Below are 26,091 nucleotides of genomic sequence, written 5' to 3'. Positions count from 1 at the left end.
ATTAATCATTGTCCTTATCTAGACGAAGAGGCACCCTTAAACTTGTCCTTAAAGGGACGTTCTCGAACGACCAGTATATGGTCCCCGGGTAGTCTATGTGAACAGGAAATGAAAAACGTCAAACCTGAGACCAGTATTCACACCACCATTTTCAGTCCTGTCAAATCGATGGATTGCCGGTGGAAGTGGGATAGTGAAAAAGACATCCAAATGAAAGTCCATACGGTTGGAGGCGAAAAGCAATTTGTGGTGAGTTAAATCCTACCCTTGCAATTTATTTGTTTCCTGTTAGAGGAATACCAACAAACTGAGTACTCATTTTTATAAAGACGCGATGACAGTGTGGCATGTTTTTGTAAACTAGGGCACCAATCAAATTTTCTCAACCACTTTTGTTTGAGATTCAGGACAGTTGAGATATTCTTCGTACCTTGTTATTGGATAAATTACCAAAAAGTTAATAATTGTTGCTAATATAGTCACCGATATTTTATATGTATATCCATTTGTTTCATAAATGAATGCTCATTGAAAATGAATTTCGAATTGGAGAATATACTCTAGAATATATAACTAGAATTCAAAAATAGTATCCCGAATATTACAAGGTAATATCTAAATTAAAATCACAAGTGTTGTAGAATTTATTCAGTATTTCCAGCTCTCCAATGCTTACCCTACCCCAATTTAAAATTGGATCCATGGTTATTTTCAACTATATTCAAATAGGAAGTAAAACCAGGTTCCCAACTTTGAATGGCATTGGTCCCGACCGTCTTGCTTCACACTGTTCTTTTTGACTAGTATAACTTGGGTATTTATGAGTTATTTGCCAAAAAATGTAACTTATCCAGATACAAGTAACCCATCAATACTTCACTTGGTAATGTCCCTAGTGCTCTATTTAAGGTGCCATTAAACCCGAATTGAATGTTGAGTACATTATCATCCCACCTATCGTCTTTTCAATCCGCACCCATAGTGAGTAATGCATCGCTTAGTACAAAATATTTTAAATTTTTGTGAAGTACATAAAGATCCCCTGTCGCTTACAATCGAAAATTATTAATCATATCATTTAGAACTTCAAACATGTTTTGGTGTTTGTTTTTTGTTTTTGTGTTTTTCACGGGATAAATTTCGTAAAAGCATCAATTACGACGAAAAGTTGAGAATATTCTCTTTTTGTTTTACCGATTTCTTTATATAGGCTATTTAAACAATTTTAAATGTTTTTTTTAATCGTCGCATTTTTGGAAAACACCATATCACAATATCATCATGGTAAATTTGGGATTTTGCATTTTAACTAATAAACTGGTCTATTTTTTACTTCTGTCTAGCTCCAGTGAGCTACTGTCCAAAATATTTACAAAATTGACGCCCATATATGTGTTTAGAAGTAATTTGTAGGAGATATCTTGCAATGGAGGGTTTAGACTTTGAGCATCTACATGTCACATGATTATTTACATGTTTCATCTTGTATTAATATTGTTTTTAGCTACATCACCCCGCGGCCTATTTTTTTTCGCCCATATAAAGTATGATGGAATTTTTGAACATTCAAATAAAACTTACTGCTAAGATTTTCACATATTTTTGTTCCTTTCAAATCAGTTTCAAAATTTGCAAAACGGGTTTTTGTGGCCAAAGCATGTTTAAGTGCTGTGAAAGATTTTTGTTGTAATTCTGTCCAATTCCATCTTTATAAAGTATTCCACTGAATGACTTTGATTTTTCCGCATAATTTTGGTTGAACTTCCCAAGATAATTGGTTGATCCTAAGAATTATCGTACATTATGTATATTTTCTGGAGCAAGTAATTTTTATTCTGCGCAAAATTTTGGCGTCGGTTGGTTTAGTATTTATTTAATTTAAAAGTTAGATCATTCTTGTTGAACAAATTTAGCACCAGTCAAAGTTAATAGGATGTCTTCAATATTTTTACAGGGATTGAAATGTCGTCTGTCTACTTCGCTAAATCTTAAAATCTTAACAATTATTAATAATTTTTCTGAAATATTGCCGGGGCGATTGTAAGTAGAAATAGTATATTATGCGACAAGTGCGGTAAACGGCATTTGACTCGCGAGTTTATTTGACACGATCGGAGCGAGTGTTTAATAAACGAGAGACTTAAAAAGTTTACCTAACGTGTTGAAATATCTCCGAAATCATCCGATTGCTCCCAAACCCGTACGGTAAAATCCCGGAAATGTCCGAAGTGGCTCGGATCCGGGGGAAATAAAAGTGACGTGGTAAATTGACGCTTTCCACACGCTAGATCAGTGTGTAATTAGGTATTTTACAGACGGGAGTAGAAAAAGGTATTTTTAAGTATTCCTATAAACCATCCGTCATAACGTCATAAGTATTTATAACCAAATAAACGGTCAATTTGATTTTAGATAAGGTTTTTTTTTAATAGCTCATTTATAATATTTCCCATTATCAGCCTTTCTTTTTCTGGATATTTCCAACCCCGGCGCGTTACAGGCATGTTAGTTGTTAATGCTATCCGTATTGCTTCCGAACAAGTTCCTACATCTGAAGAATTATCGATGAGTGAGTTCTCATACAAACTTCCCTGAGGCTGAGACACATAACTTAACATTTTGCTATAAATAACTCTTTGCACTAGCTCCAAATAAACAAACATGTTGGCAAACCAAACAAACATGTTGGCAAAGCAAGCCACCATGTTTTCGCTGGACCACACAATTTTATGTATAACAGACAATTCATCTACAGCGTTAAGCCATTCAACAATATTATGAACAAGAGGGTTAAATTCACTTATGTTGTTATGATTTTGACATTGACTCACTACTTTCCTGCTTACTAGGCAACCTTATAGAGAGAGGAGGGGTTGAGCTTTTTTTAGATTCAGGTTCAGGTGGTATTCGAACAAGTTCCATTGTATTGTCCGATGGATATCTTCGTATATTGAAGCATTGCGCATATTCCCTCCAGATTCGAATTTCACTGTCTCTTTCGCGTAAAGAACTACGGCTACGAGTTTCAGCAACTTTTCTATGGCATCGTAAATTTTGTCGTGATACATAGCGAAAACACTGAAATCGGCAAAGCACTGGAATTACTAATCCCACTTCTGAAGTTGTAGAATTAATTCAGGATTTGAACAAATAGAAAAGTGGAATTAACTTCTTATTTATTTATAAAAGTAAAATATTAGGTATCGAATATCGATTGGCCGATGCTCTCAGACCTGACCGTCGTCCCGTTTCTCTGGCGTACCCTTATATATATATATATATATATATATATATATATATATATATATATATATATATATATATATATATATATATATATATATATATATATATATATATATATATATATATATTTCTAGTTTGTGAGTTCTTGGATCCTTTTGATTTTATATATTCTTAAGAAATGGTTCTTGGGTTTTTTTTTGGTCCTTTTTTAGTGAAATTAAAATAAGTTTCCGTTACTTGTGAAACATTTTATTTTTTGTGACGTTTCGGCCTTCAAGACCTTCTTCAGACATTTAATTTTAACCTACAAAAATTTATTTTAAAATAAAATTATTTATAGCATTGTTTTCCTGGTCATAATTAAAACATAGGTAAAAATTTGTATAGGAGTCAGCATTGAAATGATTAAAAATTACTAGTGCAAGTCAATAGAACAAACAAAGTGATTAAAAATTGTATAAAAATAGATGCACAACAATAAAACATACATAATTTTTTATATTATATTTATATTTTATTTATATTTATATTTATATTTTATATAGCTCTGGAACGTACGGTAATGGGAGATATTGTTTTTGAGTATTTTTCTTCTCGGATTTGTTACCAGCATTTTGATTGTAAAATTTATGTATCCGTTTATTGAAAATTTTATTTATTAATACATCCGGATAACAGTTTAATTTTAGGGCTTGTTTTGTTTTTTTAATAGCTTGCTGTCTGTACTTAGGATCGGACAGTTTAATAGCTCGGTCGGCTAAACCTATTATTATTGCGGATATTTTTTGGGTGATGGGATGTTGGGAGTTGAAACTTACATACCTAGATGACCAAGTATCTTTGGTGTACCATTTGGTTTTGATCTGATCTTTGCTGTGGTATAGACTCAGGTCTAGAAAGTTAATGACGTTATTTTTTTCGATCTCTATTAAAAATTGAAGTTTGTCGTTGTATGAATTAAAATTCTCTAGAATATCATCGATTTCAGTTTTTGGGACAGCACTTACGCAGTCATCGACATAACGATAAAATAGGGGGATATGAAGATTTATATTTTTTAGTACGGATTCTTCCAAATCTTCCATTACTAACTGTGCAATAACACTGGAAATCGATGCTCCCATTGCACAACCATTTTCCTGTAAATATATATATATATATATACAGAAGTAGTATTTCAGTTTCAATTTTTTTTAATGTAAGCAGTTTTGCAGCAAATAGATCCAAATTACTATGGGTGCAATAAAAATTAACAACCTGAATTAACCCACCTGAAGGTGTATTTTGATAATAATTAGCATGGAATACGTACGGAATTGTTACCAAGGTACAATAATATTTGTTAGAATATCAGATAGTTGTCTTTTTCTTCTATTCTGAAAATTTTAAATTGATATCCATTTAATTACGGTTCACGAAGTTAGCTTTAAAGCACTCATAAAGATTAAAAAAATATTTTTAATTCTTTCCAATCTCTCAATTGAGTTTTGGTTGCAAATTGCAATTTGCTAAAGACAAATGCGTAATAAAAAAACTCCATTAACTAGTTTGCCAATGTGCAGATGAAACAGGACCCCCGAACTTAGTTATTGAAAATCCTGTTCAAAGAAATTATTTTCCATTTGTCTAAGTCAAAAATTTGTTTTAAGTTTAAACAAGCCCCATAAGAATGAGGTAGATTGCAATTTGCTAAAAACATATGGTTAATAAAGTGTTCTTATTGGTTCGTGATATCCAAAGTATAGTACATCATCCGTTTCTGAATCGATGGTTTCCCAGTCTGATGTTGATGTTGATCCTATCTCAAGCAGTATTTTTGAACTATCAGGGTAACAATTGAACAAGCTCCATTTCACTAAGCAATACAAAGTTGATTTTTAATTTAGCTCGTAAAAACAAACAGGTTTTGTCTTTTTAACAACATACTTTTCTTAAATTATTATCCTTATTAAAGTAATACTAAAACATATCAACTAATCCTGCTATTCCTAGTAAATTTTTCAGCAAGGATTGGCATAAACGATTGAATAGGACGAACGCCCGTGAACAAAATATAAAAGATTGTTTTCACTATACGACTTGTAAAACTTGCAGTTAATTGCGATCGATATATTTGAAAACCATTAGTGGCCCCGGACGCACGTGAGTGTGTGTAATGAAAAAGGATTGGGATTAAATATTGACTTTAATCTTATAAAAACACGACACGATATCCCCATGCCGGCGAATCCGTTTTAAACGGTTTAGAGGCGCAAGAATCGATTGTTAGATTTATTGAAGACGTACAAGACATTAACGTAAAGGCTTTATTAATCGAACGTATACCTGCTTATTGAGTCATGAATAATGTACAGCAAAGGCAAACTTCAGTAACGGAAAACTTTACGACATTAAATCCACATCGCTCCAAATCATAGAGTCAGTTCCAGTAATGATCGGACCATTCTTAGGCTAATGTTTGCATAAATAATGCAAAGGGAACTTAATCGAAAATACCACTCATTAAATCTAAGCGTGCATTTTCGACCATTTGTCATTCCCGAGACATCGTACGATTGATCTATTTTTTATTAAAGTTTTTTTTGTTCGTCAAGCCGATCGTTTCGTCTTTGACTATCGTTTTTATCTGTCCTACCCTGTTCCTTTTAAAATATTTAACTTGTTTTTCTTAAACCAACGAGAAACCTTTATAAAAAAATAAAACCCCACTAACTGAACAATTTATTTGTACATTCTCATTATTAATTTTTCCCTGCTTTCCTACATGTCTAATTAGCAATTACGCCAGTGTAAGTTTACTTCGCAACTTAGTTAAAGTTAAACTTCAAGTTGGATCGATTGTAAATTTCATGAGACTCATCAATGAAACTTTCGGATCCTTTAACAATTTCTCGTCCAAAAGGGCCAGTGGAATTCGAATTTGTTTAAATATATTTTGAACCACCTGGAAGTAAATGGCATCGTTTTAATATGGCGTATAGCATGAAAAACAGAATCTTTGGAATTATTTAGTGTACCTACTGTTCCAGAGACGGACTGGCTACATCATACTATAATAGCAATATTACGTCTTGTATCTATCCTGAAAAATAAAAATACTGTTTACTGATATAGCTGAGATTAACGATTTTAGAGGAAAATTACCGAAGCCATTTTTAAATTTTGCACGTAATTGTACAGGGTTTCTGAAATATGGTTTGCGGCCCCCTTAACCTAGAAAATACAAACTATAGAAAAAAGAGTAAACGAAAATAAAAAAAATATGCGAAATTTAATCGCTGGCCAGAATTTACATTCCAAATACTCACTTAATATATGACAATAGGCCCTTTCCACAAGGAATTCATCTAAAATTAAATAGTTAAGGCTTCTTTATTGCAAAAATAGCTAATTATTTTAGAGCTTACAAATGTCATTTTTGATATAAAATTCAAGATTTGTCGAACACGGTAAGACTTAAGCATATATATGAAAAATATACATGAAAAAATGTATATGAAAAATTAAAAATTTAGAAACTACGCAACTTTTCCTATTTTTTCTATCATTCGTAGTTTCTAATGTAAGGGGTAAATTTAAACGCTTGATCATAGTTTTTTGTTTTGAAAGAGATAAAATCGGGAAAGCATTTTATACTAAATTGATCGAAACATTTCTATCGAACAAGGTTTAAAGCTAGGGTATTAATACTTAATCATCCCCAATCAGATTTGAATATAGAAACATTTTGTTTCTAAATTATATGAAACAATTAACGCTGTCCAGTAAATACACACAAATCGCGTATTTCTTAATGAATTATTACTAAAGCACAATTAAAAAGCCCAGAATAATATTTCGTTTCGTCACGAACTCTCCTTAATTTTTTCGAGGCACTGTAATTAAAGATGGAAACGATTGATGAAAACAATAAGGGACATTTGCCCATATTAATTTATGTAAATAGTGTCGAAGTTTTCTGATTACTCTTGATAAATTTTCGATGGTTGTCTGATAATCTAAAAAACAGCGTCTTCAAATTTAATAATTAATCTTTCGATTCGAGTTCCCTTATTATAATAAATCATTTGTTGTTATTGAAATTTTCGAGCAATTACATTTCTTCTTCACAACAACTTCTAGGTGCATTTTAACACTTTTTGATTTAACTAACAAAACTAACCAAGACAATCGAAGTTATCCAATTGCAAATAAGCAAAAATAATTACATACTTAAATCTTAATCTTGATCTTCTAAAAAGAGACATTTTACGGTTAAATCAATTTGTATCATAACTTTTTGTGGTTAGGATTGAAGTGGCTTCTAGTTTGAAACCAATATTAAGAGTTAATCTAAAAAAAGTGAACAAAAAATTAAATCAAAAAAGCGCATACAATATCACAACAACCGGAAATGAGAGCGTAATTATTGTCAAACTTGTGAAATTTAACATATGTGTATAAAAATTATGCAAGTAATTGTTATTAGTTATATTTACGGTAATAAAAATTAACTAATTGATTAATTTCGTCTGTTTAAGTCGAAACTTTTACGTCTAGAGATAGTTTTTTTATACAAAGTCATTTTTTAAATGTTATGTATAAAAGTCCCACATATACCGACGATAATGAATAATGAAATGAATATAAACGGTTTTAGAGATAATAAATAAAAGCTCAGGATTATTATAATCATTCTGTTGTTCAATTTTTAATTGGATCTTCTGTATTATTTGATTAAAAGATCAATAATACCACTCTTTCCAACCTCGCTTGTGAAAAAAAAAACGCTTTCCAAAAAATCCAACGTAAAAATAATAATTATTTTTTTATTTTATTTAATTTTGATTCGCATATGGCTAACAATAAATCTCTTGTTTTTCAGTGTCAACAATGTGGCAAATCGTTTAAACGGTCTTCGACGCTGTCGACGCACCTGCTCATCCATTCGGACACGAGACCGTATCCCTGTCAGTATTGCGGTAAACGGTTTCATCAAAAATCGGACATGAAAAAACACACATACATCCATACCGGTAAGTGAATTATTGATGTGGTAATCACTTGCTCAATACAACACTTCTTCAAACTTTCGACCTATAATGCGAACTTTAACAAGACCGCAATGGAACAAATTATAGCCTTTGACTCAGACTAAACTTTTGATGTGAAACATTTATAACTCGGTCTCATATATAATAAATAAGTTTAAGAAATCAATGTTCCAGATTGAAATTCGTCACGTGACCATTATTGTAGCTCTGGAGAAAGGAATATCTTGCTATTAGAATTATTTTTGGAAAATAGTGTTTTTGCATGTACTCATGTACTTTGTCAGCTTTATTGAATAAATCGCTTCCAGAACACAAATACATTAGCTTTGTGTAGATGTGATCATATGCAATAGAAACAAATTCATGAAGCAGTGCTTACAGCTTAAAGTAAGCTTTAACGCCAAGATATGAATTTAAGAGAAATTGTTATAAGAAGTTCATTTTGTGTTAATGAACGTGCGAAAACTTGACTTTGCGAGTAATTATTATTTGCTATCAATTAATCGAAGCAGAGTAACTAGCACACTTGTCTACTGAAACCATTATGTCGGAAGTGCTGCCGAACTAAAAATATTCTACCGTATGGCAGCTATTTTATTTTGTTTGTCTCTTAGTGATAAATGAAAAGGTATCCTGATGAACCCGCGTACGTTTAGCGACATTTTCGGTATAAGAACGGCGCCAACTGTGACCCAATTTTTAAGCACAATGAATACTTTTCTTACAAATTTTAGCATTCTAAATTAAACGTGGATTCAGTGGATTAAAAATCGCAGGTAAATTGTTTTTAAACATTTGGGATTACTTCAAAAGAAACAAGAATTAAAGTTAAAAGTGTAAGTTTAGGCTATTGCTATTATTCCTACTTTCATTTATATTTTTTTACGATAACTAATTTTGTCGCCTCAATGGATTCATGTTTAGAGATTTTTACTCACCACTTATTATGAATGACTATATTTATTCTTTATGATCAATCAGGTTCGAAACTTGAATAGGAACACAAAGTGCGATTTCTGTATTTAAAACCTCTATAATATTTTTAGCCATCATGCTCACTATTTAGTTTCAAAATCTTTTGCGAATCCACCTCCTTATTGTTAACTGTTCTTTCATCTGCATCATCCTGTATAAAGTATATTGTTAACCAACAATGACCCAATATTTGAAAATCTAGTCATCGCCCACAGACACATTTTCTCATAATCGTAATGAAATTCAAATTAGCATACATGCACACACGAACGGAAACCAAATAAAACGGTCGACGCCGCTGTGGCAGGGGGTAAAATACGCACGATTTCGCTAAATTTCCGGTACCGCACACGTACACGACACACGATGAGGTCCGCGATAATATCTAGTAGATTTCTCATCACCATTACTAATAAGATGTAAACAGTGACTGACAAATTATCTTTCTTTTGTAGCAATTTCAAATCTAAAAATTTATCTTTCAGCAATTGATTGAACTGAGTTGTTCCATTTGGTCGGTAATAATCTAGATGCTATTAACACATTAGAGGCATTTGATGTGTGCGCACAGCACGGATAAGAAAGGGGGGCGATCTATTACATCAACATTTTCAAAAATTGACAAAGAAAGACATTGATCTATTAATGGATATTAAAGGCAAAAGAAGAGATTATAATCTACAAAATGAGTTTGAATGTTCTGTCTTACAAACTAAACCTCCTTTTCACAAAATGAAAGATTCCGATCCAAATTTGGAAACGCTTTCATAGTTTTTTTTTGTATTTATAGTTCATATTTCGACTTTGAGTCAACTAATAATCACGGCATCAACTTGATTTGTAAATATATAGCAACGATTTTTTTTACGGTAACACGCTGTTCATTTTCTAAAGGGATACATCGAAAGAAAGTCAGGTTGGTAAATATTCCAGTGTTGCGAAATCTAAAGGTCTGTGTCGGAATTAATTTCGCACTGCCAATATTCTATCTATTTATTTTATCAAATATAGAAAGTCCAAGAGCGAGCCGTATCAATTATACTAAATACATCTAAATTATCTGTAAAAGTTTTTATTATAGTTAAACGTTCAAATCCATCTAAACAGACATACAAAAAGAATCACAAAATATTAGTTTTATTAATGATATCACTGAAAACGTAATAATTATCAATAAACATTAACTTTTTTATTGAAAATGTGTATTTTGATCGCAAATTAAAGTAGGGTACAAGTAACAAAATAACATACGTATATTTCGCTACAAAGGAAGTTAAGTGCGCGTAATCACTAGATATTGGCGGCCATTAACGTAGTAATAGAGATTCCGTTGCACTTCCTTCGGAGAATTTTCAATTAAAATTATGTACGAGCGTCGCTCAGGATAGTGCAGCGAAATGCAAAATTTCTGTTACAATAAAACAAAATCGTAAGAAGTGGTGGGGACTTGACCGCCATGTTTTATATCTTGAAAGCAACTGAATAATTTTTATTTTTATATTAACACTATTTATTATTTTCCAATTTGGGAAACATTTTGAAATTTTTTTGAGCCCATTTAATCCAATCGATGGTTACAGATATATACAAGGCATACGTTTATAACCACAAAAAATATAATATTTTGGTCATGTGTTCAACTAACCAAATTAGCATCGTCTGTTGATGATCAGTTAGTGAAGACGTTTTCACGATTATTTTTCCTTAAAGGCACCCATATTGGATTTGAAATCTAAAACAAGTTTATTTGGTATAATGTTTGGAATAATATTGCTAAACTCTGCCGAAAACATCCAATCTTTACAAACACTAACACCTTGCAATATGTATGTAAAGTTCTTTGGGACTCGTTTATTAAACACTTGCTTCGCTGCGCTCAGCTCGTTCCAAAACAATCTCGTGACTAAAATGGTTTTTAGCAAACTATTTGCGTAATAATCTATTAGCGAATTTTAATTAGTGTAATACTTAAAATTAAAAGAGAAAGAAAAATTGCAAGTTATTCTTCTAAATCAGAACTTCGTTTGGGTTCCAAGTTTGTTATGAACAAAAAACAGCGCAATCGATGTGAAATTGGAATAAAAAGACTGAAATGAGAGTACAAATCAAATGGTCGGTCGCTTCCTGCCCGATATACCCACATTAGCATAATATACAAAAGATTGATTACCTATAAGTATAATTGTATACAAAAAGGACGCCTTACGGAACACATTAATATGAATGTAAAGACGCCAATCTATACGAACAGGAAAGCGCGCATTGTATGGTTATTTATTATTATTTGAGAATTTTTCTTGAATGTCTTATGAGTTTTCGTCTTTAATGACAGCAATAAGTATTAATCAAAGTGGTGGAAGGTGCACAAAGGGCAACGGAGGTTGTGCACGATCAATGATTGATAGTTTGCCAGAAGATGAATCATAAATCTCAACGAGCACTACTGATCCGACAAGACGTTTTGCCAATTAATAATTTATTTCGATAGGCGCAGCTCGTTATTTATGCTGCAGAAATATGCTTCACGATATACTAGAGACTGTAATCTCTGCGATTTTCATGCTATTAAATTTCCCGGAAAATCAATCTACCTGTACAGTTATTTGCAAAACTAAAATGGCATATTCCGCAAACAAATTTGAAAAACACTACTTTGGCTTGTTTTAGCACGAGCAGATCCGGTGTTTAATAAACGCGAGTCTGAAGAAATTTATCAACATATCGCATATTACACATTTTTTACGGCCATGAGTTTTTGGGCACATTTTTGCCAAAACAGTATGAATATATTCATTGAGTGACATGTGACAGAATTGTCATATGTCAAAATACAATCCGAGGTTAAAATCTACCGAAAACATCCGATCGCACCCAAACCCGTGGCCAAAGCACCAAAATGTTTTAGAGCGGACTGTAGAAAAAAATATTTGACCTCTAGTAACTCTTTTTGAAACTAAATCTTAGTAGGGCGGCTGTATATTTGTCCTCTTGCAATTATAGAATATTTATTTCTTCATAATTCTAATGTTTATTAAAATCTAATTTGTACAGATCGTGCACATAATTTATACCATGAATATGCTTATAATTTTCAGATTCAAAGAGATTAATAATTAAGTACTCAAGGTTTACAAAGTGTTATTAATTTCTAAAAAAATAATGAACAAAATATCACTTTTTTCAAAAATTGTCAATTTAAATTTAAATTGAAAAATAAATTTTCTTTACCAGCTTTTCAAATTTAATTTCTAGTATTCAGTGCCTTTTAGGCGGGTTCTAACGCAATGTTGCCACACTTAATGCAAGTTCGGCCTATTACTATAATTGCGACTTCTTACTCGAAATTTCTCTGCTCTTACTGATTATAAATGCATATACAGACATTTAAGTATTCCTTTTCTCTTTGCAGAAAACTTTGTCCGAGTATTGATGTATGTTATGTAGTGGAGACGTATTGCTCAGGCCAAAATAATACAATGAAGTTAAAATAAACATGGGTGTTGTCATACAATTTTCATAACACATTGAAATTTGGTACATTTAGTATTCAGTGTGTTTTTTAAATCATATAATTTTGTTGTTTTCATTATCCAATTTAAGCAAACATAAATCTTTTTTCGCTTAATTTCTAGTAATTAAGTTCCAAATTTCTGTTAACGGGCTAACGTGCTCCTGTTAATTGAAAGAAAATTGTGGGATGCCCTTCCCGTTACACCTTGTTATAGATTTTATTTATTTTTGCGAAATCTGAAGTTTTTGTTCAAAAAGTAGAACGTGGCAGTTGAAAAAAAGGCATTCCAACACAAATTGATATGATAAACCTAAGCTTATCAAAATTTATGATGGTTTTTAGGTCAAAATCATTTGCAGCCCTTATCGACTACTACTTTTTTTTAAATGGCATCTAATTGCTTGTTTTGAAGTCGTCACTTATCGCGAAAAACGTTATTGTGTTGAGGTTATTAAAACTGGGCAAATAATATAATCTTCTGCGTAATGTCTACTTAAAAGCATATAGCAATTAACTGTGGTTCGCGTACAATTACTGCAATGGTTTAAAAGATAAAAAAAAGGACTTTGAAAACAAACAACAGTTTAATCAGTTTATAATTTAGAAGTTTAAAACGGTTATCTACAGCAAAATGACGGCTATATGCAATATTCTCGTGACAGTAATTTTAATAATATTTAAGCTGCAAAAAAAAACATTAAGGTTATTGACTAAATAGGAAAAATGTTTTCAACATATTTGTCCTTGTAGCCTTTGAAATAGCCTTGTTCAGTAGATCGCACATGAATAAATTAATTTCCAATTAAATAAAATGTAAAAATTGATTTAATATATTATATTTCCAGTAAAAGTAACTTTGTCAAGAAAAACTGACCAAAAAAAGTTTTCTGCGAGGTAATCAGCATGAAATAATAATAATATTATCTTCGAAATTGTTAACAGTTTATGTAATTTATGTTTAGGCGAAAATTAATTTAAAAAGTATTCAGACGCCGCAGAAACAGAATCTGATAAAATCGGTTTCCTCAAATGTATCAACCGATAAAGAAATTTAACAAGAAAGTATTACACGAATAAAGAAAAAGTAAATTAAATAGATCCAATCAAATGGCACAGAAGATTTACTGCGATTAACAACGCCAGAGGTCGCAGCCGCCAATCCAGTGTAGGGGCGAACTGAAGTAACAATGAAAAATGAACAATAATATGATGAATATTATTATATAACTCCAAGAAATTTTAAAATTCTTAATATTTTATCAGTCTAATACCAACAAAGAATGTGTTAATCAGTTTTGGTCTTCGTTCGTATTTTGGCATTTTTAATCCGGTCTTACTGCAAGAAAAATAATAGAAAAGAAAAAGGAAAGAATACACTAGTCTCAACCTAAGAAGTTACTATTAGTTTAAGTAACGCGTAATATGATTAATGTTGAAGTCTCAATTTATATAAATAGAAAATAAATAAATAAATAAATAAATAGTAAATCCTTAATAATTAGTTTAGACTTACATGAAGACCACACTGAGATTGAAACTGAACGGAATATAGAGTAGAGTGGGGTATACCAGGTAATCAATTTATGGGATTGGTTTTAAATTTTAAAGCACTTAAAAAATGAAATTATAATAACATTAAGAATGAAATGAAGAAATGAATTCAAAAATATTTTAAATAGTAACATATTTGAATTAAAAAAAATCACAATGTTGCAAATTTTCTTTTTAGCCACCTAATCAATTCTATTGTCCTCACGTACTTTTGACATATGCGGGTTATATCGACTGGATAATTTTTATCTACGGGACTGCTCATTTATACATCGTTTGCCCCATGTGGGTTGACTAAAAATTTATGAGATACGACCAGTTGAGACGAAAGTAACGTTAAACAGTGGCTTATGATGACGGTTGGACCTATAACATTTATTTACGCAGTGCTTTCAAGAAAAAAAAAGAATCGAGCAACAACAAATTTCAATCTTCTTTTGGACACAAAATACCTAAATACATAGAAGCCTTGAATATGCTGGTAAATAATACAGACACATTTGAAGCCAATATCAGTAAGTGTTAGAAAGAGATATTTAATATTCACATGCGCTAGTCATCAACTCGACAATTGCCCTTTTGGTTATGGAATGTTTTCCACAGTACTTTGTAAAAGTATGCTCAGATTCTATTAAATTTTCAGGTAAAAAACCAGTTAAGTGGGTGGAGATCGTTGATTACAAATTAGGCAGTGTATATTCTTCAAAAAAACACCTAAGACTGACCAAAAGGATTGGCCGGTACAAGTTCAGGTTTTTCCGACAACGTCCTGGAAAATCTACTCATCCTGCAATTCCACATTACTCAAAATTTCAACCCGCAATAAAAACTATTTTATTGTAAAATGAATTAATTATTAAATTATTAATTAATAAATGAAAGTATTTGACGAAATATCTTTAATAAAGGAATTTGTTAGCAATGAAAAGTTGGAAGATTGGCAAGCTAATGATATCAATGTTTGTGTCCAATGGCTTGATTTTGATAATTGTACAAAAAAGCAATAGTTAAGGTTGCACTTTGAAATCAGCCTTGATTACAAGGTGCAACAGGAATTTAAGTTGTTTGAAATTTTAGAAACTCTTTAAACAATAGGTGGTTTTAAAACATCATTATGAATTAAAATTTAGTTTTGGTTTTAGCTTATTACCAAAGGGGCCATGAGAAATTGCTGGATCTAATTTTCAAGTTCCCAAAACATCCGTAAGAAGGCGCAAGTTTTAGTGCGAATAAGAGGCAGTAATCATAATCTACAAAAATTTTATTTGTTTGAACCATTTTGCCTGTCTGTTAAAATAGAGTGACGGGAATGATTAGTTAAAGGAATAATAGAATGCATTTGACACTAGACGCTAGGGGCCAACTTACAACGTAAAAAAACGTTGCGCCTTTTTTGTAAAATTTGGGTAGTAGTAAAGATAAAATAATGCAATTTCTCATGGTGTCCCTTTTGTAATAAGTTTTTTTATGTAGTATTAGCCGTACGAGTAATACTTCCCAAGATACAGTCTAGGACTATTTTGAGTGCGACATCCAATACAACCAAATAAAGTAACTTCAAACGTGTAATTTTTTGCCCACAAACAAAAATTCAAAGGATTTAGAACTTAGGGGGCATATCACTTTGCTCTTGTGCGACCTTAGTGCTCAATTTTTGTCGAGTTAAAATTAAATTCATTAAATTTGTTGGCGCTTTTCTATTACCCAAACACAGGTAGCATAAGTACATATTATTAATTCTGTTGTGGTTTCGTTTGTCCCCCTAATAGTAACAAATATGCGGGTGATCTCTAGACAGATGGCTTTCCTTTTCACGGTTGATTTTTAAATAAAAAATTTCGAAAAATGGAAACGTTACCGAAATTACATAAGTTGCTTCCAGATAGCAACAAAGATACAGCTGACGATGTCATCTTACAATTGATCCATTTCGCATTACATTAGTAATTAACATTATTACAATTATAGTGAAAACGATATCACCGTTCCTTAATTCTTTTCGGCGCATACAAACGACTTTGTTACTCACTATACGCTTTCAAAATATAAACGTTTGGAAACATTTAGCTACCAAAAAATAGTGTCGATTGACCAGTGGCGATTAATGTTGCAGTTCATATTTACAATAATAAAATTATGACATACAGAGTTGACGCATAATAATATCTCATTAGCATTATATCCAGAAAAAGATAATAAGACAAAATTTCAAATTTGATGTGTATTTTTCCATTATGACCTATTTATTTTAATTATTTAATCTGCCGCTAATGAATTAAAAAGTATTGACGCGAAGTATATGATTGTCCCGCGAGACATCATTATTGGAAAAACAACATGTCCTTTACGCGAGTTCGATTTATCAAATTTTATCGCACCACTAATTTAGTAATTGCTTCATTTGTATTACGTGCAATTAGCATAATTCGGTATTGTCAATAGCTCTCGATCTATTACGGTCAAAAACAATACCTCGACGCATCATTAGCATTTAAAAAAAAATGGATCTACACGTACATTTGATTGCATGTTTGCCAGGCGCACACATTTACATACCAAACGAGCGCCAATATATGGGTTTCGAAAAAATAATTAGCAAATTGCCTCGTTCCGAAATGGACTTAGATCAATGTGAGCTGTTTGTGACGTTTTTTTTTATTTAGGGAATTTTGTCTTTTGTTGGCAGGTGAAAAACCGCACAAATGCGTCGTTTGTTCCAAAGCGTTCAGCCAGTCGTCGAACCTGATCACGCACATGCGCAAACATACCGGATACAAACCGTTCTCCTGTGGATTTTGCGAGAAAGCTTTTCAGAGAAAAGTTGATCTTCGGAGGCACAGAGAATCTCAGCACCCTTCCATGCCGGATACGGTTATGAACACTGTGTATAGATGTTTAGATGTGCCATCGGTAACTGAAGTGAACGAAAATAGTAACAATAACAACAACGATTGCAAAAGCTAGAACATTTTCCTGTATCTGTGATGAGCTTTTTAAGAGATTCGACGATAGACGTCCTTAAAATGATAATTTGAAAACCGATTTTCTTCTTTTACGTCGTGCCATGTCATTTTATGTCAAATCAGCAAATTCAAAATTTGTAACTTTATTTTAACCTAGACCACTGATTTAAAACCTACAAAAAGGACTGCTAATAGATTTTATTTTAGTAACAGTCTACAGAAAAATTACTAAATATTTCGATAAATTTTAGAACACATTTTACAAAAAAAATCCTGCCAACCTGAGATCTGTTGGCCGCGTGTTTCAAAATTCTGACGATACATTTGATAAGGTCTCTAGAGTAAAATTCAAAAAAAAAATGTTTCAATGCTTTTGAATATTTTTACCGGTTTTTCAGGTTGCTACTAAGATGATTTTAAAACTATATTTCAATAAAGGGGCAGTTTTCTTCTTGATCTCAGCGCCCTCCTTACCTTTGACGACATTTTTGGCCCGAAAGTTAGGAAAGTCGCTGTATGTCAGGCTAGTCGAGGCCTCCATGTATTTGCTATGGCGGTTTAACCTTTGACATCACTGAAAAACAAGTTAGACTATGCAAATGTAAATTATATTAATCCAATTTAAAGATATTTCATACAAACAGCAGTTAATAGGACGCAGTTGGAGTCAATTTAAAGTTACCAAAAATATATTCCAATTCACTGGAGATATGGTACATAACTAAAACCATTGCGGGCATATGGTCACTTTCCTAGCCATTTACTTTTGTTATTGAATCGCTTAGTTTTTGATATAAAATTCATCGGCAAATGGATTATGCATATATATGATATTTCGTAACATATTTTCCAAAATCTGTTGTTGAATCTCTACCTAAATTCTAACATCGAACGTAAACTTTTGCTCGATGTTTCTAGGTTAGCAATGGACTATTTGTGAATGAAGCGGACAATAAAACGATTTAAAAAACTCAATTGGTCAATTCGTGTCATGTATGAATGTATATGAATTGTTACGTACTAAAATATTTGATTGATTGATTTAGTTAGGTACATATTTTAGTAAATATTGCATGTGATGAAATATCGTGCTATACAATTTACCCAAATGCCATAATGTGTGCCTTTTGCAGTTCTTCTAAATATGTTTCCCTGCCCTTGTAAAATAATGGTTTCAACAAATTTAACTAGTCTCTATATTCTAATTTTTGAATCAACATTAATTTCAATATGAAAATTTCGTTTTTAGTTTCAATCGATAATACATCAAAAATAATATACCTCTCGCTTATCGCATATTGCGAAAATTGGCAGTGTGTCGAAGTTGCCTCTTACTGATCCGTCCCATTGTGACCAAAGTAAAAAAATATGTAAAAGAGATTGTTAACTTGTATATAACTTTTTAAATTGTTAAAATTAATTTTATATTTGCAAACGTGTAAATTAAATATTTTATGATAAAATATTAATGTGTATTTTTGAAAATCGGTCTAGTCTAAGTAAACGGTATTTTTTTTGCATTTTCGTAGAACTTTTATCGTGCGTTCTGGAAAGATAATCCTTTCGAATTTGTATTAAAATTAAATATCCGTTCCATATCGGGCGGATTATGCACTTGCATATTTCCACTTGCACGTGAAAAATTTTATTAACAAGGTTTCCCACCGAAACTTTGTAATAAAATTTCATACAGCTAAAAAGCCAAAGACTCCATGTAAATTTTGTATTTATCTGTTGTACATATGGGTACGTTGTTTTCCAATCAATAAAATATTTAATAAATTGTATTATTTGCATGTTTTTTCCAATACCTTCTTATCGATCTCATCAAAACCCGAAAGTCTTGATTGCAAGATTATAAGATCAAGTTAAAAGAAAACAAAAGCGTCAAGTGACAGTAGTAAATTTATTGAGTCATTTAGTGCAAAAATGTTAAGAAAGAGACCATTGTACGCTTAAGCCACATGATAAAAACAAAATTAAATTGGCGTTTATAATATCAAATATGATTTCCAGGCGGGTATTTAATAGCTACCTTAATAACACATATTATGACAGCAAGTACATAACTTTTTGGTCTACTGCTTCCTTGTTCCTTTCTCAGGACGACGCAATTACATAATTGTTTAAAATAACCGGGAGAAAAATTAATTTAAACTCATAAAAACCGTAACAAATCGTTTACAACTTCGATTCGTTATTACTCCAGCTTTCCCAAAAAGAAAGCGGATAAACTAAAAACTGATACTGAAAAAAAAACTAAAAACTAATACTGAAACCGCAGCACCATATTTAAAACAGAACCTTTTCAAAGGTTTTCTTTAGAAAAATAAGAAATACTTATTTTAAGCATTGTTTCAAATGCTTATATTATGGCATATCTGAAGGTCCCAAGATTTCAATGAATAAATTCCTTAAATTCAAAATATAAAACATTTTAAAATAACCGACGTCCCTATTTAAGCAATTAACATGTTTTCGTTTAAAAAAATATCAATAATTTTCACTGAAGCATTGAGACTCGAAAGTGGAAATTAAAGTTCGTGGTTTCTTTCTACTAGTCATCAGTCAAATGCAAAATTTACCATCCACAGCTAATCATTTCGATTCTGGTAGGTAATTTAGGAGAAATATGACTAGCCCCTCAACTAAGTTTTTTTTAATTTTATCCTTATTTCTGTATAAGGAAGATTAGGACCATTACGTTCGTTGCCATCTGCCATTATTCATCTAATTATTTGGAATTTTATTAAAATATTTATTTGCATTTATTCGATTAAATTCATAGAATGGTGACTGCCAACAAGGTTTTAATGTCGGGTTTGCTATGTTCCACCCACAACAAGTGCATGGAAACTATATTAGAATTTATGCAATATTTCATAGCATTTAACAAAAAAAAAATATAACATTTTTGGGAAATAAAGAATGAAGGGTTTTGAGGCTGAATTTTTTTGATTGCTTATCAGAGGTTATATTTTACGGTAGTCCCCTATATATTTTCTCATGTCTTAACGAAGACGCATGATATAACTTTCTATGTAAAATTCATTGCCACCCTTCTTCCACTATAACGTATGTTACATTATTTAATGGAACACACCATGGATTATTTTTATTGGTTTTTTTTGTATATATTTTTACGCAAAATAAGATATACAACATATGGAACAAATCTGCAATGGAAACTTTGCAAAGCAATCAATGTAACTGTGGGAATTTTTTAACAAATATGGATGACCATTCAGGAATTGTGGCTACTTTTGAAATTCAAGTAAAAACTTAATACTTAATTGCAATTTTCAAGTAAACTGCATTGTTATAAATATCAAATATTTTGAAATTTAAAATAAATTAAAAATCAACATAATTTGCTCCTTTTTTAAAATGCTTTAATAATTTTTTTAATTTTACTTTTTGAACGCATTGATTAGGAACCAGCCTCTATATGAATTTTAATGTTTAATGTTTAATGTTATTTACTATTGTTACACTTTTGCACACCTAACGACCAGCTATTTTTATACTAAATAAAATAAATAAATAAATAAATAAATCTGCCAATTTGTTTCAAGGGTTTATCCAGAAAGTTAAGAAGAACAGGAGTTCATAAGAGTCTATGTAGAAAAATCTTTAAAGTTTAAAGTAGTTTGAGAAAACTAGATGATTAAATTTAGATCTATCGCACTCAAATCGTTTGTTGGGCTAAGCTAACCAAAACTTTAGACATGCTAACATTCGTCTCGAAATGTTTTCTAAATTTTCATACTCTCAAATAATTATAAGCTAAGCAAATTAATAACCTTTAATATATCACACCAACTTGAAAAACAACAAATTCGGCAAACCTCACTAGTTATGGTCTTTGTGTTAACAATATTGTTTCGCCGCATCTGTGCTTGAGAGAAGTTCCTATCAATTTAAATGCGGGATAACTTCGCTGTAATGAAGACCGGTGCAAGCTGCAGATGCGCCTGACCACCGAATGTGCTTGGCACGAGGCATTCTGCTCGCAGATTGCCCGCCTGTAGTAACCTAATCGATTTTTTACCTCTTTGTTTTCACTGGCTTGTTTATTGAATTGCATTTTACGACAAGGCATCTCATTTTTATTGGCGAATTTCCGGCTGGTTGGCAAACATATTTAAAACAACCATTAAATTTAAAGTGATTTCCAAATTGTAAAGAATTGCTAATTTTAACTAGGAACATGCACATACCTAGCACATAATATAATAGAAACGGTACTGATAGGATCAATTGTGCTTCAAAATTTGCATTGAATTTTAATACTACTAATATTTTTTATTTAATTTTCTTCTCTCATTTTAACCCTGGCCATCCTGCAGTCGTGGCCATCCGCAAAGCCGATTTTGTGCATGTGGTGTTTGAGGTTGCAGTGACCGGTATACTTGTCAGTCACGTTTTCAGGTTTGACCTGCTCATGCCTAACAATCAGTTGTGCGTTTTTTCATTGGATTGATGTTCTTAAAACAGTACCCCATCTATACTCTACGTGTCGATTGCTTTTTTAGCCTTTCTAAAAGGTTGGTCTTTTCGGTCCCCTCCAGGTGCTAAGGTCCAGGTATCCATATCAGGGCTACCTTATTTCGGCTTCCTAACATGCCATATCGCTTCTTACGTTTTACCATTTGGAATATGCTGATTTAGGTTGTTGGAGTATGCATCAATAGTTTCGTCTCCTGGGTACACAATTGTCATATTAATAGCCTAGAAGAAATTCAGCGTAAGTGTTTAAAGTATGTATGGGATAAATTGGACGGAGTATACACCCGACAAGGCTTTTCGCATACAATATTATTAAATAGATTTGGTTATAATTCTCTTACTGATCTCCATGATTCCCATTATTTAAAATGTTAAATAACTTGTTTGACTGCTCTGACCTATTACATAGACTAAATTTTTTGGTTCCTAATATTAACTCTAGACATAGTAACACATTCTTTCTGCCCATAACAAGAACTAATATTTTAAAATTATAGCTTATTTTCTCAATGTGCTCCAAGTACAATGCTCAACACGATTTGGACTTTTTTCGCAATCTATTACTAAGGTAAAAACGTTATTGTCCCATTAACTATAATTATTAATTTCAGTCTTTTCCCGTTCTCTTGTTTTTTTTGTTAGAGTTAATATTTATGTTAGGCTAGAATTTAGGTTAAGTAACTATTTAATACTTTGTACTACAACCTACCTGTTAGTTGGGCTTCATGCATGTTAGGTAGACTTCTTTAAATAAATAAGTAAATAAATAACAATTTTCAATATTAAAGTTATCGATTTTGTAAGCTTCCCATTTCATTGCTATAAGGTAATCCATCAACATTGAGAATGGACTATGGAGTTACAATAGAGCACCCACTCCGCAAAAGTCCAACCTCATTTGAAATTAGATCGCGTGTCAGTAAAAAACTAATCTGATGTTTATCTTGTGCTGTATTTTTTCTTTCGTACACCTTTAATTTGATGTAAACGAATTAAATATAGACGCCTTAAAAGGCAAACGTTTAATAACTTGATCGAATTGTTAATATCCCATAAATGTAAAATCATTACCCGATATAACTGAGCTACTATAAGGCAGCCAGATCGCGCAGATATGCGATCTTGCGATACCATCTGAGCTTTAGCTCATGCAATTCAAATTACACCTTAAACCATAAAAAAAATATCATATAAATACATAAAAATTCAACCGTAACAATCTCTAAAGCAAATAATGGCGCCGTTAAAATTCACTAAACGTTTTCTTTATAAATCACTCACAATCTCGCTATGTTTCAGCATTGGCAAGAAAACAATATATACCGTTTAAAAGATATTAATCAAGTGGAACCTGAAAAACGACAAAAAGTCCATAAGAAAATATATGGATTATATTTTAGCTGTCAAATCGTCTTGCTTCAATTAGTTTAGATATGAAATCAATAACATGGCTCGGAATCGACCACCAGTTGAGAAATTTATCAAAACGCAGAATTTTACAATAAAGCGGAAAAAGTAGCTGCTCGGGCACGAGCACTGAATAGATATGAACTTTAATGCACCACGTCCACTATAAAGCGCGATTTATTTAATAAAAGTATAATAGTCAGAAATAACACTTCATCACTCTTATTTGCTTTTTTCTTTCTTCTGTCATAAATTAAGTATTTGCGCGTGAGATTTTTTTACCTTGCAGATAAACTATTCTAAAATGTGCATATTATACGATTTTCCAAAATTTAATAAAATATAATAACAAAAAATCACTGTTTGAAATTTTTCAAACTGAAATTCAACGTTTGAAAAATACTGCCAATTTCAGGATCAAACACAAGCTATATATGCCACAATTTGCTGCTCTAAAGCTCAAGTGAAATAAAATTGAACTTTGATTATAAATAGCTACGAACAATAACACGAGTAATCACTTCAAAAAATAAATCAGAACACCTCGATTAGGAATTCTAAATGCAGCATACACAGAACATTTTTCCTGTATTTTTTGAATATTATCTACATGCAGGTTATAGAAAGGACACATACTATAGGCCAATAGTTTATATGAAAACAAAACCCAAGCTTTTATATGCTAAAATTAATAGTTGAAGCAAAGCAAAACATTTTTCGCTGTCCATAGCAGAGGGTTTTCTATTTATAAAAGTCATTTATAATCCTTACAATATATGGTATACGCTCTGGACAATATAAATCTGATCTCCTTTGTTTTCTTGCAAAAATCCTACTAGCAATAAGAACTTCGTCGAATTTACTGAAGAAAAAACTTTACGCTGAACAACGGTTTCCAAGATACTATCTACGTAGCACCCGTACGTAGACCTCAGTGAAGAATGGAAGGGTCCAGATTCATAAAAATTTCCGGTTTTATGTAAATTTACAAACCAATCAACAGTTTTAAATAAAGTTCAATAGACTGACCTACATAAAGGACAAATAGGCTACATAAACTATTTTGAAACCAAAATTAATTTTACATTTACAGAGTCTCTGGTGGCCGATAAAGAACACGGAAGACTTAACTGGATTTTCATTTTACATAACTTGACTAATTTAAATGGTACTTTATAATTCTTTAATAATTTATATCAGTAATAAAATGAAATCATGTGGGGTACATTCTAATTTTAGAATTTTTCTGACGACGGCAACTACAGATTATTAACTTGTCACTATCTGTCTCGCTCACACCGCGAAAAGAAGTCAGAGACGGAATAAACATTTTTCTTGATTTTACCTTTAATTAAGCGCATTAGGTAGTGGCACTGGTTTTTATGTACTGCTAGTAGTTGTTTTTATGTACTGCTGGTAAATATATTTTTTTAAGAAACAATCTGTTTTATTCATGATTATTATCCTTAATCATGATAAAAATCCATACGAAACATTTTATTTAATTTATATTTATATTTAGCAACATTGCAAGTTCATTTGAAATCAGCGGGATCAGAGCTTGTTTTAGAAACTTACAACTGCTGCCGCCACCTGATATTGCTATCTCATTGCCCTAGCAAAATAATATCACCATAAAGCTTTACTTACATGAATTATTACTTCTTCAGTAATAATAATACCACAAAAAAATAACTGAAATGAAAGCACTGAACGCAGTAAACACAGCACGCAAAATACTTAAAATAGACGCCAAGTCGCCGCATACCGTATGCCGCCAACAAAAACAAGGCTGAAAAGATGGCGGTCGACGAGACGGAGGAGAAGCCGACGACACTCGAGCGAGTCCGGCACAACACGACCGCGAGTAGTTGCGTCATTGGTTGCAGCCGAACACTGTTCTCAAATGGGATCCTATAAACAAATATATTATTTTTACGTTTTTGTAATTTTTTACTTACATGAATCCGTATTTTCTGTGGTATTTTTATTAAAAAAGCGTTTCTTGTCCCGTTCGTGTCCAAAAATAATAAAAACAAGCTTATTTTAAAAATTTGATTTCGTTTTTTTTTAGGACTTAACACTGACGTCGATGTAGATGTGCACAAAAACGTGTCCAATAAAATGTCTCCCAAAACAACGCAAATCTAAAAAAACTAAGTATTTTCCTTCTCAGTTGTTCAAAAGTTAACTTTTTAGGTTTCATTTTGTTTTACGGTTTTTTACTTTTTTCCCTTATTTCTATTATAATGTTCCCATTATATATATTATATATATTCGCATCTATTTAGAGGATATCTGTGATATATTCAGAGGATATGCCTGGGATGTATTTTACAGTATATTTTTAGTATATATGCTAAACGTATATCCTAAGAATATCCTCGACATGTCCCGCGACATGCGACTTAAATAGGACATCGACTGGACATACTGCGGATATTGTGTGCTATCTGAGTATAAATCGGCCTTATAAATTAGATGGTATAGGTCACAGCCCATTATGATCGTAACCAAAATTTGATAACTATATATCCCTCAGTTCTCTAGATATTCCTAATAGTTCATCATCGACTTTGGATTATGTAGCCTTTACAACACGATTGAAATGCTGGTATAAATCGTGAACGATTTCGGTGCGGTGACGAGAACCTTTTGCGCGGTCAGTAGCTCGAAAAACGGTCTTCGATCGTCAGCGACGTACATACACTGCTCGCTTGCATGTTGCGTTTTGAATAGTCGGCCTAGATGTTTGCACCTGCCGTTGTACGACGCACACATTCACATTCATACTGGTACAGGTGTCGTCCGAAGAGACGGGCCAAGGTGTAACGTCTCGCGCTTCCCTACTGTGTGTCGCGTCCCTTTTGCGCGTGCCACCGATTTTATTTCGAGT

General features: G+C 31.9%; 1 protein-coding gene and 1 long non-coding RNA gene across 2 annotated transcripts in view; one reads left to right on the top strand and one right to left on the bottom strand.

Moving 5' to 3' along the window:
- The window catches only part of LOC132697093 (zinc finger protein 271-like), a 32,550-nt gene extending 13,515 nt beyond the window's left edge, over positions 1 to 19,035 (top strand). The window contains exons 4-6 of the mRNA XM_060662378.1: positions 23 to 249; positions 8,111 to 8,261; positions 17,003 to 19,035. Of these exons, the coding sequence (XP_060518361.1) occupies positions 23 to 249; positions 8,111 to 8,261; positions 17,003 to 17,280 (656 nt within the window). The 3' untranslated portion in view covers positions 17,281 to 19,035. The remainder of the gene's footprint in view (positions 1 to 22; positions 250 to 8,110; positions 8,262 to 17,002) is intronic.
- A 236-nt stretch (positions 19,036 to 19,271) lies between these two features.
- On the bottom strand, positions 19,272 to 25,573 carry LOC132696852 (uncharacterized). The gene is made up of 3 exons (XR_009618088.1): positions 25,157 to 25,573; positions 24,964 to 25,109; positions 19,272 to 22,010 (listed from the first exon to the last, which is right to left on the bottom strand). It is a non-coding gene; the product is annotated as an uncharacterized LOC132696852 (long non-coding RNA).
- Positions 25,574 to 26,091: the final 518 nt, after the last annotated feature.

This window comes from Cylas formicarius, unplaced genomic scaffold (genome assembly GCF_029955315.1).
Source record: "Cylas formicarius isolate icCylForm1 unplaced genomic scaffold, icCylForm1.1 PGA_scaffold_1__22_contigs__length_36826433, whole genome shotgun sequence".
Classification (NCBI taxonomy): Eukaryota; Metazoa; Arthropoda; class Insecta; order Coleoptera; family Brentidae; genus Cylas; species Cylas formicarius.
Note: the sequence above shows the minus strand (reverse complement) of the source record. Positions and strands in the feature narration are given on the sequence as shown.